Raw genomic sequence first — 13,041 nt, 5'->3', positions numbered from 1 at the left:
TACATATTCATCGATAACGAAAAGATTTTCGATAAGGTACAATATGAAACGCTTTTAAACATACATATTAAGAACCAAAGGCATTGTCAGATCTACATATATCATACACAACTTATATTGGAAGCAGAAAGCTGTCGTTCGAGTCGATGAGATATTAACCGACGAAGGTTAAATTCTATAAGAGACATCAGGCAGGGATGCATTCTGTCCCCTCTGTTATTTAATATCTACTCGGATATAGCTTTTAAGCAGGCTTATGATACAAGCTCATGATACAGGCTCATACAAGATACAGACTTGGAAGTGAAAATAAATGGTGAACCAATTATAATCTTGGATACGCTGACGACATTTCTATCTTATTCGATAATGTTCAGGTCTTAATGAGTTGTTGGATTGCGTTAACGAAAGGAAGAGAAATGAGTCTAAAAATGAATGTTTCTGAGACAAAATGTATGCTATCTAGTCGCCAATTTCACAATGCTTTCCTAGACATGCATTGTGTATAACTATAACGCTTCACCAGTTGGTAAATTGACTTGGTGAATGTATTTTGTTATTTACACAAGACGGGAACCAGCTTTTTTAGTGGTTGATTACGAAGATTCTGATTATCTTTGTCGAGTCGAAGCTAGGTGTAAATCGGAGTTGAAATGAATAATAAACGGTGAGGTAATTATTTTATTTTATAACGATACGAGGAGCACTTCCAAATGATATTTTAAAATATATTTACATTGTACATCCCAAATCATGATTCGGAAGATCATGATTTACGATCCTCGTAACATTCAACGGGTCTTGGTTTGTTTATTTCTAGCGCATCTTTATTGTGATTTTAGTATAGACCCAAGTAAAGAGATCAAGTGCAAAATTGAAGCAACTCGCATAACGTTTTATAGAAATGAAATCATTCTTCTGTATGTGAAGTTTCACACTTTGGCTACTGTGTGTACCATTTCTGGTACACAGTTGATTTTTACCAGAAACTGCGTGTACCTTTGGTCACATGAAGTGGTAATGTTTCAAGCTGTGTGTACACAATGCAAAAAGTTGCAAGTTGATAGTTGCTGTATTTAAAAATCGATTTATTTTTCCTAAATGCCCTGGTTAGACCAGGGTAATAAACTAGAAATAGACCATGTTCGGGACACTCAAAGATCCAGGTGGCTGACTACTTTTTTAGTTATTGTATACCTATAGGATGAAAACCTACCTGTTTCCTGCCTAGAGTCTGCGTCCGTTTTTTAATTATTAACAATTTAGTGCAAAAATCGCGATTTTTCGATTTTTTGCACCCCTTTCAAAAGCTAAATAGTTGACATAAAATTACAAAATTTAATTTTTTAGAACATTAAAAAACCTTCAAAATGCCGATTTTGAAAGTTAAAAAGTTAATTTGTTGCTACGCAAACTGCAAAATAAGTGAAAATCGTTATTTGTTAATAACTTTTACTAAAACTACCTTAGAACTTTAGTGTTTCACCCAAAGTTGGGTATTGGGGTACTTAACAAACCCTCAAAATTTGAGACCGATCCATTTATTAGTTTAAGAGTTATTCTAATTGTTTATCCCAGAGACCTTTATTTTGCAATAACATAAGACAGAAAATAATGAAGATAACTGATACTATCAAATTGTAATAAAAAACGATAAAAAGATTATCTAATATAGTCAAAAATCCCAATGCCAAATTTGTGAAATTTTGTAGTTTAAAAACATTTAGAATAACTTTAAAAATATTGTCTGTAGAAAAAGTCATTTTACATATTAGAAAAGCTGGTATTTTACACGAATTTTTAAAAATGTAGTTTAACTGGTGACTAGTCGTGGTAAGTGAAGGGGGAGCTGGGAGCCGACAAATTCAAAACGAGTTCAACGAGTTCAAAAACTTAAAAAAGCAACTTAAAACTACTATCATTTTCTATATCTCGGGATCTACTGAATATATTTTGATCGTTCTTTTTTTAATTTGTATGTAATTTTTCTGTACATTACAAATATGTAATTTGTCTAGACATTTATTAATTAATAAACAGTCTAATTTGTTTAAACAATTTTTGAAAAAATAATTTTTTCCCAAAAATCCACGATTTTAATCATACTATCCCTATTAATCATAGAAAAAGTTAAGGTATACTTTAATAAATAAATTATCTTCAATAAATAATTATCTAATAAAAATCATTTATTTATTAAAGTGTACTTTAACTTTTTCTGTGTTCATTAATGATACTATGATTAAAAAAATAGATTTTGTAAAAAAATATTTTTTCAAGGATTGTTTAACAAATTAGACTGTTTATTAACTAATAAATTTATAAACAAATTGCATATTTGTAATGTACGTAAAAAATACATACCAATTAAAAAAGAAAGATCAAAATCCATTGAGTTGATCCGGAGATACAGCAAATTATATTCGTTTGAAACTGCTTTTTTGGTATTTTACCTCGCTGGATTTGTAGGTTCCCCCTAGTAATCGTTTGCACTACATTTTTGAAAAATCGTAGAGGGTGCTGTGAAGGTATAATGTTTGTGCAAATTTTTTAAGAAAAAATACAAACCCCATCTTTAAAGTGGCATTAATGAGATTCCTTAATTATTATAAACAAATTAGCTGTGAATTAAAAAAACCATATGGCTAACTTTGTCCCAAATGAGCCCAGGCTAACTTTTTGTATTTGAAAATTCGTGTTAAAATACTATCTTTTCGAATATATAAAAATATTGTTTCTACGGACAACATTTTTAAAGTTATTCTAAATGTTTATAAACTACAAAATTTTAAAAATTTGGCATTAGGATTTTTTACTAGGTTAATCATTTTTTTTATCTTTTTTTAATACATTTTGATACTATCACTCTTCTACTTTCATTTGGTATACTCAGAATTGCTCTATCTTCATTATTTTCTGTCTTATCTTATTGCAAAATAAAGGTCTCTGGGATAAACAAATAGAATAACTCTTAAACTAATTAATGCACTCAAATTTTGAGGGTTTGTTAAGTACCCCAATATCCAACTTTGGGTGAAACACTAAAGTTCTAAGGTAGTTTTAGTAAAAGTTATTAACAAATAACGATTTTCACTTATTTTGCAGTTTGCGTAGCAACAAATTAACTTTTAACTTTCAAAAATCGGCATTTTGAAGGTTTTTCAATGTTCTAAAAAACTTAATTTTGTAATTTTATGTCAACTATTTAGTTTTTGAATGGAGTGCAAAAAATCTAAAAAATCGCGATTTTTGCACTAAATTGTTAATAGAGGAAAGTCGCCAATTATGGAATACCATTTTGTTTTGGGGATATAAAATAATACCTTTATAGAAATGAAAACAATTTAATGTTATGACACATCAGTCATACATTTTTATGTAGTAATTAAAAGCCTTCAATTAAATATCTGAACAAAAAAAATCGAATAAAAAACAAAATCCCAAATGAGTAACCAAATATGGAATAGGTACCCATATATGGAATATAGACATAAACCAACATATTAATAACAAAAATAGACATAAACATCTGAGATCAAATAAATTTAAATAAGAAAATTGTGAAAAATGAAAGAAGTAGCTTAATTCACTTGCAGACATCACATATCCATGTATGAAACTCTGGACCAGCACAATCATAATGAGCCCACAAACTATGTAGTATCAACATTTTTTCAAGTCGTAATGTTTTAATTACAGAAGGTCATAAAATATCAAAATAAAGGTACTATTGATATACGCAATAGCATAACAAGACTGTATTCATGCATAATAACCAATAATACTCGTTGAATATATTTACCTTTGAAATTTTATGCAAGACGATAAAACAAAACGCGCCTGTCAGACACGTATCGTTCTCGCATCTGACACAGAGGTGTGAATACGATAATAAAGAGAGCGACTGAAATAGAGGATGGTCTTGTAGTGCGGTTCCAACTTATATTTTCGGAGAAATCAAGGAATTCCATATTAGGGCACTATTCCATATTTGGTTACTTTCCTCTAATTAAAAAACTGACGCGAACTCTAGGCAGGAAACAGGTAGGTTAACTTCCTATAGGTCTACAATAACTAAAAAAGTAGTCAGCTACCTGGATCTTTGAGTGTCCCGAGAAAATCCTTATTACCCTGGATATGACGTTGAACGGTTAACACAAAAGTTATCAACATGTTATAAAAAACATGTCAACATGTTGTTAACAAGTTTCGGTAACATGTTGATAACATGCTAAGTGAGGACGGGCTTTTAGACATGTATGTGAGGATGATTAATATTGATACACTAGGAAGTTGAGTATAGGGATATGGGCAAAAAAATTATTATACATAGAATGTATAACAAAAAAAGATCATTTAATACTGCAAAAACTGAGGTACAAATTGGCAGAATTAAAGATGATATCATTAAATGTTTCGCAGTTCAGTATGGTACAAAAAAATCGTTTCTAAGTTGCGGTTGAAGAAATATAATTAATTACTTTTCAAGGATCAATGATATCAAACATCAATATTAATGTTTAACATTCTGTTTATTTATACTCTATCGAATACTATTTTTCAACTATGATTTTTCCCTTCATCTATCAATAAAGTTGAAACGATGATAGTGCTAGTTAGCATGTTAACGTGATTATTTATTATGAGGTCATAAACGGAATGTTTGAACGTAATTGAACAAATTAGTAATTAGGTAATTAAAATAGTATGTAATTTAGAAGTAATCAATTGTGGTAATAAAATTACCGTAGCTACAAACAACATAGGTAGGGGAGAGTTGGACAAAACCGGGTACCATTCCAAAAACAGTTTGTATCTTGTGCTATGTTAGAGTAGCAAATGTTTGCTGCAGATTGAAATATTCTCAAATGACTTAAGTTTGATTTTTATGAAAATATTGCAAAATACCCTGTTTTGTCCAACCGGTATGATAAAACCGGGTAGTAACTTAATTACCTTGTAAACAGACTAATGGGCAGAAAATAAAATATTTATTGAAAGTATGTCAACAGAAATCGAAAATCTATGAACAGAAGTCACCAATAAAACTTCATCTACATCGTCATAGGCACTACAGGCTTCATGAGCCCATTTGGTGCAAGACACACTTTTTATCCAGCCTTCCTTCGCCTTAGAATATGGAAATAGTCCATTGTAGGATATAGACACGCATCGTCATTATTATCTTCTTCCTCCAAACTCTCAGAATCTGCAATCGGTAATTTCGGAACCAGGTACCCGGTTTTGTCCAACTCTCCCCTACATAATTAATTGATATACAGAGTGGGCCAAAAAAAGAGTTCACCTCGATATTTGGCAGTATTTATTAGATTTTAAGGAAATTACGAAACAGGTCGATTTTTGATCTAAGGGCAACATTCCGTTGATTCCGGCAACACCTTTTTACGGTACATACTACATATTATCATTTGTTAACCCCCTCCCTTCCACTTCCCCCACCCCTTAATTTTATATAGGGAATAGGGGTCATGTGCTAGCTCATTTAAAAGGTTATTCAATACTCTATTCAGTAATATAAACATTAACATAATTATTTATACAGGGTGTCCAAGAAAACAATATTTTAATTAAATTACTTGACACAAAAAGAAGAAAGTATGTAATTTATTTAATTCAAAATACATTCTACTGCTGTCACAAAACAGAAAAAAATGTTTTTTGATAAATAAACATTGCTTTTCGCTTAATTTCTATGTTCAAGCTGCCACCCATCTGAGTCTTGGTGGGTTGAATATTGAATTTAAGCGAAAAACAATATTTATTTGTCAAATAATCATTTTTCTCTGCTTTCTGTCAGTAGTAAAATGTATTTTGAGTTAAATAAATTGCATACATTCTTCTTTTTGTATCAATTAATTTAATTCGAAATTATTTTTTCTTGGACACCCTGTATAAATAATTATGTCAATGTTAATATTACTGAATAGAGAATTAAATAACCTTTCAAATGAGGCAGCACACGACCCCTATTTCCTATTGAAAAATAAGGGGTGGGGGAAATGGAAGGGAAAGGGGTTGACAAATGACAGATATATGTACCGTAAAAATGTGTCCGCTTTAGATCAAAAATCGACCTGTTTCTTCATTTCCGTAAAATTTAATAAATGGACTCCGTGGACTCTTTTCTTTGGTCCACTCTGTACATATAAGTCATCAAATGGACCAGTACAAGTGCGGGATATTTTTTGTTTATTATTATTTTGTTTGTCAATAAAAAAACTATAATAGGATGATGCTATTTTTATAGTTTCTTTTATTCTATCGTTGTATTTATGGTGGTATGAGTCCAGAGAAATAAGATAGAAAAGTTTAATCTAGATTCTACACTCACCGGCACAAAATTCCGCCGCTAAAAATATTTGATTAAGTTTGACAATATTTTGTAACTTTATTATTTGTATTCCGATTTTCAAGATTTTTGCATCCGTTTATAGGTAGGTACATGTATTGATATTGTTTGTTATTATTCCGGCAACAAAATTGGTTGCTTTGATGGCATTATACGGGGTAATTTTTTAGTATATTTTTTTAGTAATATGGGCATCTATAATAATAACCTGTATGTTTTCTGCAGCCGATTTTGATGATATACATAGTTATGAACAAATGAAGATCAAAAACGGTAAATTTTCGCTTTTTTCGTCTATTACCAAAAAGTTAAGCATTTTAAACAAATTAGAGAGAAAGAAACTCATAAATCGTATAAAAAACTTCAATATGGTGTTCGTTGAATATGCGTATCCTTATTGGTTGCTTAGAAAATTGCAAAATAAATTATAAATTTTGAGTTTTTATAAATATTTATAACTTATGTAAAAATTAACTTAGAACCTTCTTATTACACGGAATGCTGAGACTTCTGGTGCTTAAATTATACTCTAAATTTCAAAGCAATTGGTAAAATAGTTTAAAAGTTATTTAATTGGTTTATCCCAAATAATTTTTTTTTTGCAACACTATAAGTCAAAAAATGATGAAGTTACAAGGCGCATTTAAATCAAAGCGAACACGAACGAACGAACGAAGGAACGAATTCGTAGGTGTTCGCTTGGTCATTCGTTCGCTACAAAGTAGGGCCATTTACATTGAAGCGAACGTTCGCATTCGTTGATGATCGGGAGTGCATATTGCCCGCAGATGTTTTTAAGATGGGCCAGTGCCAGTCACACATTGTGTTTAAGTTTATTTTCGTGTTTCTTGCTGGGTAAATTTTAATACAATAATAGCTTACAAAAATAGCAGGTAGCAGGTATTATACGCTGTTTGAGGGAGCTTAGAAAATAACATATGTAATAAAGAACCAGCTTTCTTAAAATTCTTCCTCGAAAAAGTTACTTGCTCTTGATATTATGACTATATTATGTTCAAATAATAAATTGTAAAATTGGTGTATCAAAATAAATTTTCTTTTAATTAATTTTAGCAATTAATTTGATTTGGTTACATCATTAGTGTTTCTGGGTTGAAATTTATCCAATAAAAACATTAGGCTTTTAAAAGCAAACCACTTCGAACCCTCTTTTTATCTTTCTCGTCTAAATGATGCCAGAAGCTAATTCATTTTTTTAGTTCAGAGACATCACAACCCATTCCTATAGAAATGTTAAAACAAGCATCAGTTTTTCTGTTTATTAATTTATATAGCTTCGATTTTGGGATTCATAGGCATATTCCATATTGCAAAATTATGTTTTCACAACTACACAATAAACAACCCTCTCAAACTAATGTTTGTAAATAAATTAAATCAGTACTTCTAAACGAATTCGTTCGCTACCGTCTATCCACTGCCCACATTGAACAACGATTTCCTTTTCCGAACGAATTCGTTCGGTCGTGCTCGATTCGCTTTACAAATACAATAAAGTTAACGAACAAATTCGTTCGTTCGTTCGTGTTCGCTTTGATTTAAATGCTCCTTAATACTTTGGATAGTTTATGAAAGAACAAGATTTACACTATTAATTTGATTAAAAAAAATGACGAAAAATAATTCTAAATATTGCAAAATTATTTTGTAAGAACATGTGAATTAAAAATGGGGGGGGGGGGGCAACTTTGTTCCTAATTGTCCTAGGACAATTGGTTTTCTTTCTAAATGTGTATAAAAATTCAGTCTTTCTAAATATGAAAAAATATTTTTTCTACGGGTAACGGTTAAAAAGTTATTCTAATTGTTTATAAGTAAGCAAAAAATCGACATGTTTTTGCAAAATAATTTTACACTGTTTAAAATTACTTTTTGTCATTTTTTTTTTTAATTAAGTTAATAGTATGAATGTTCTTCTTTCATAAACTGTCCGAAGTATTACTGTAACCTCATAATTTTCTGACTTATAGTGTTGCAAAAAAAATGAATTTGGGATAAACAAATTAAATAACTTTTAAACTATTTTACCAATTGCTTTGAAATTTAGGGTATAATTTAAGCACCAAAAGTTTCAGCATTTCGTTTAATAAGAAGGTTCTAAGTTAATTTTTACATAAGTTATGAATATTTATAAAAACTCAAAATTTATAATTTATTTTGCAATTTTCTAAGCAACCAATAAGGATACGCATATTCAACGAACACCATATTGAAGTTTTTTATACGATTTATGAGTTTCTTTCTCTCTAATTTGTTTAAAATGCTTAACTTTTTGGTAATAGACGAAAAAAGCGAAAATTTACCGTTTTTGATCTTCATTTGTTTATAACTATGTATATCATCAAAATCGGCTGCAGGAAACATATAGGTGATTATTATAGATGTCCATACTACTCAAAAAATTTGGTTTCGGCCTGGAGGGGGATGTGTCACGAGAAAAATCTTATTTCTGTGGACTATATTGTATGTAGAATAAAATAAAAATACGAATCCTACTGAATAAAACCGACGGCACTACGCCTAAAGTCGGCTGTTGATACCTTCGAAAAGTAACTACTGCCTATGCTAGGATCAGTGGCGTAGCTAGGGTGGGTGACACCCGGGGCGGTAATCGATGGTGTCACCCCAAATCCTAAAAATCCGATAACCGTATGTTTTGAATAATGAAAAAATTAAGAATTATAGTTAACGAAACTGCAGTAAATAGTATATCATCGTCGTCGTCTAACCGCTATCGTCCACTGCTGAACATAGGCCTCTTAAGTTTCTGCATGTCTCCCTATCTCGAGCTACCACTCTCTAGTTCCCGGCAGTTCTATATAATAGTTTATTTACTTTTTTGTTTTACACTATGTGAATGAATTAAAATATTTTTTAGCTTTACTAGCGAAAAGTTCTGAAATCACATTTTCTATATTTATGTTTTGTGTTGCTTCATGTTCGATAGTTAATCATCATCATCATCCAGCCTCAATAGTCCACTGCTGAACATAGGCCTCCTCCCCTCGTTTCCATCTCCATCTATCCTGCGCCGCTCTGATCCAGTTTTTTTAGCTTTCTTAAGTCGTCAGTCCATCTTGTAGGCGGTCGACCGACGCTTCTCTTGTCTTCTCCTGACCTCCATTCCAGTAACCTCTTCGTCCATCGCCCATCTGTCGTTCTGGCTATGTGTCCTGCCCATCTCCACTTCAACCTGGCTATCCTTTCGATGACGTTAGTCACCTTTGTTCTTCTGCTAATTTCTTCGTTTTTGATTTTGTCTCGCATTGTTATTCCTAAAATTGACCGCTCCATTCTCCTAACATTAATTGCTCCGTTCGATAGTTAATAAACCGAGGTTATTAAGCCTTGTTGACGTCATTGTTTCTCGCAAGTAATTCTTGATTGATTTTAGCTTCCCAAAACTTCTCTCACATGAAGCAACCGATGCAAAAATGGTCATAAATAAGTTTAAGGCGACCAAGTTTGGGAGAGATTCCATAAAATCGCATTCCACCATGAATTTTAAAAAGTCTACAGCTAACCATTTAGATACTGTAATATTAGCCGCTTGTAAAAGTCTTCTAAGCCTTGGTATTTCTAGCAGGAGGTCTTCTTCTGATACCTCTTCATGGTAAAAGTCACAAAATGTTGAAACAGCTAATTTCAACTGTTTACTGTTCGTGGAAAAGTAAAGTGTGTGTCTGCACAGCCTCGAACAAAAAAGCCATATGGATGGACTGATCTGGTTTCGAGTTCAACATTGAATGTCAAAACATTTCAACATAATATTATCTTTTTGAAGTTCGGCTCGAAGTGTAGAGTTTTTAGGTAGAAATGTCGTCGTCTTCATATTTTGTCGTTGCAAAATATATGTATTACTTTATTTTATAATATGATTATGTTTTTCTTCAATATAAAGACGAAGTACCCCTATTTTGGTCGCTGATTGATCAATGCCTTTAATTATACAAAGCGGGCATAAGGTTATGTGTGGCACCTCTGGTGTATAAATTTTCTTGTTGATGAGAGACTTTGTAAATTGAAGGAACAACACTATAAAAATGTTCTGCCAATACTTTAACTGCAGCCAGCATAGTGCGCAGTGACTGAGAACTCCAACGCGTTGTGGAAAGTCGCTTAACAGATGTTTTGCTGTGTTTAATAAGCACTTCCTAGCAGCTAATGGAAACACATAAAAAACTTAAAAATTGCTTCTTCAGTTCTGGAAAATGTTATACAAGATGTGTTTTGTGCAAAAGAGTGCTGGCCACATAAATTAATTAAATGATCAATAGATCCGAGGAAAATGGCCTTTTTGATTTTTGCTTTAATAATAGCTTGTATTCCTCCATGTACGCCGCTCATAACAGATGCATTATCGTATCCCTGTGAACGGTATTTCATAATATTTCTACACCATCAATTTCAAGCTTCTTGAGAATTTCGTTACTTAGATTAACTGCTTTTTTCCATTTAACGGAAAAAAATCCAAGAAATGCTTCTTACACCTCGACTTCTCTCGGTTTCGTCACAGTAAAATTTCTTCTATGTAGGCACTTTGATCTCAAGAAGTACAACCGGAAGTTAACCGGTACGTAGCAATGCGAGAGTGGTACTCTAGCGGTCTAGCGACTGGGAACCTTGCGCGGTCGCCATGCGCCTTTTTTACTTCTTACTTCTTTACTTCTTTTTACGATTTTACTTCCAATTTTTCTCAGAGCAGTTCTAGTGTCCCTATTTATACTGTGGTTTCGTGTGTTCACAAAATAATATCGAACTTTAGATTGATACGTGAGTAAAGTCACAAATTAATGATTTATTCTTTTGTGATCGGGTCTCTCGGGTGTCACCCCTGAAGGGGTGACACCCGGGGCGGACCGCCCCCCCCGCCCCACCCTAGCTACGCCACTGGCTAGGATGATTAAAACAAAACGATGATGTATTGGTCAGTACCCGAACACCAGGGAAAGACCAATCAATGCTTAGTCCAGGTTAGAGGTGGCCGAATCGATCACTACTCTATGCGGACAAGGAACGGAAATCGACCAATCAATACTTGGTTACCGACGGGTAGGACGATTTGACCTTAGATCAATACTCCAAAACCCAGGTTAGGAGCTCTTAGCAGATCAGTACTCTAGCTAACTTTGTTCTATGTTGTGTGGACGTCGTTTTATGTCATTGCCGGTGTTCTATCTCCAGCGGGCATTGATGGTAGTGGTGGCTTGTCAGTGGAAGTGAAGGCATGCAAGCTGATTATGTTGTTTCTTAATCTGTCCCTACTTATTTTCCCTGATATTTTTCTCTTTTTTCGGTTGAACGTAGTACCAAAATATCTGATATGACATAAACATTTACTCTCCATAATTTTTTAAATGTATTTTCTTTTTTTAGGTTAGGATTATATATCGGGCAACACCCAAAACGAACAATTGTGATATGTTGGATAGTAGTACTTTTAAGCGCTTTAGGATTTTTACGGTTTCGCCAAGAAAAGAACCCTCTTAAACTTTGGGTTCCTCCAGAATCTTCTTTCGTTAAAGACTCAGAATGGCTAATGAAATCCTTACAAATTGCATACCAAGAAGAAGTAGTTTTGCTTACGGGTGAAGATGTACTTACTCCAGAGTACATACAAAAGGTAAGTTCTCTAAAATTACAAGTCGACAGAGATATCTGAAATTGCCAAGGTCAGACCGATCGAAAACTTTGGTTACGCGACGTTGTCAGATCAATCGGGTTTCAAACGTTATTCGATTTTTTATTTGTTACGTGTTTCACAGTAAAATTTCCTTCTGCTTCCTCATGCATAAATTTTAAAACATTGTGTATAATTTCACGGGATTGTGTAATTAGTATCTTATTTTTCACGGCACTTGTAATATTCATGTTTTTTAACAAAATAATAAATGTATAATAGCCTAATAAAATAAAAAAAAGTCAATATGTAAATTCGTACAGGTTAAAACAAATTTTATATAAGTTTAGGTGGGTACAAAAGATATTTTCAAGAAAGTATCCAAATCATACAAGGGGATCATTGTTTAAATAATTAAAAAGGGGTCATTTTTGCAAAAAAATTACTTTTTTAACTGCTGAGGTCATTCAATTACCAACGAAGGTCTATAGGATTTTTTTCTGCAAAGTTGAAGAGTAAATATTTCTCATAAGACTTACTAAATTAAATTTGACCCCCTATTTACTTAAATAATTATATATAAAACTTTAAAAACAAATTTGCACAAAATTATTTTTAGCGTTTTAAATAAGCACTATAAAATATCTTATTTTACAGACTAAGTTGCGCTATGTTACCTGTATCAAGCAAAAAAAAATTGGTCGAAAAATATGTAATAGTTTCTGAGATATTCAATTTGTTTATTAAATGTTACAATATTTTCAATTGCAAAAACGCGGTTGTTGCCAAAGAAATATTCACCTGCTTAAGATCTCAGTATTTTTATTTTTATGTATGTTTTCGATAAATGTATTGATAAATTAAAATTTCAGTTAAACTCCCCCCTAAAATGGCAATTGAAAATTATTCAAATTTGTTTATAAATTATTTTTTTAATAACGTCGCGCGGATTAAGTATTTTGAAATGCCGTTTCGATCATTGGGTTCCTGGGATTTTTTTACTAATTAACAAAATTTTTTTGTCGTTTTT

At 32.1% G+C, this 13,041-nt stretch overlaps 1 protein-coding gene across 1 annotated transcript in view; it reads left to right on the top strand.

The window, feature by feature from the left end:
• Positions 1 to 13,041, top strand: part of LOC114337838 (protein patched homolog 1) — a 135,775-nt gene that overhangs the window by 58,485 nt on the left and 64,249 nt on the right. Inside the window, exon 2 of the mRNA XM_028288380.2 lies at positions 11,768 to 12,014. Within this exon, the coding sequence (XP_028144181.2) occupies positions 11,768 to 12,014 (247 nt within the window). The remainder of the gene's footprint in view (positions 1 to 11,767; positions 12,015 to 13,041) is intronic.

The sequence above is a fragment of the Diabrotica virgifera genome, chromosome 6, assembly GCF_917563875.1.
Source record: "Diabrotica virgifera virgifera chromosome 6, PGI_DIABVI_V3a".
NCBI classification, from domain to species: domain Eukaryota; kingdom Metazoa; phylum Arthropoda; class Insecta; order Coleoptera; family Chrysomelidae; genus Diabrotica; species Diabrotica virgifera.
The sequence above is the reverse complement of the archived record's forward strand: the minus strand, read 5'-3'. Positions and strand labels throughout refer to the sequence as shown.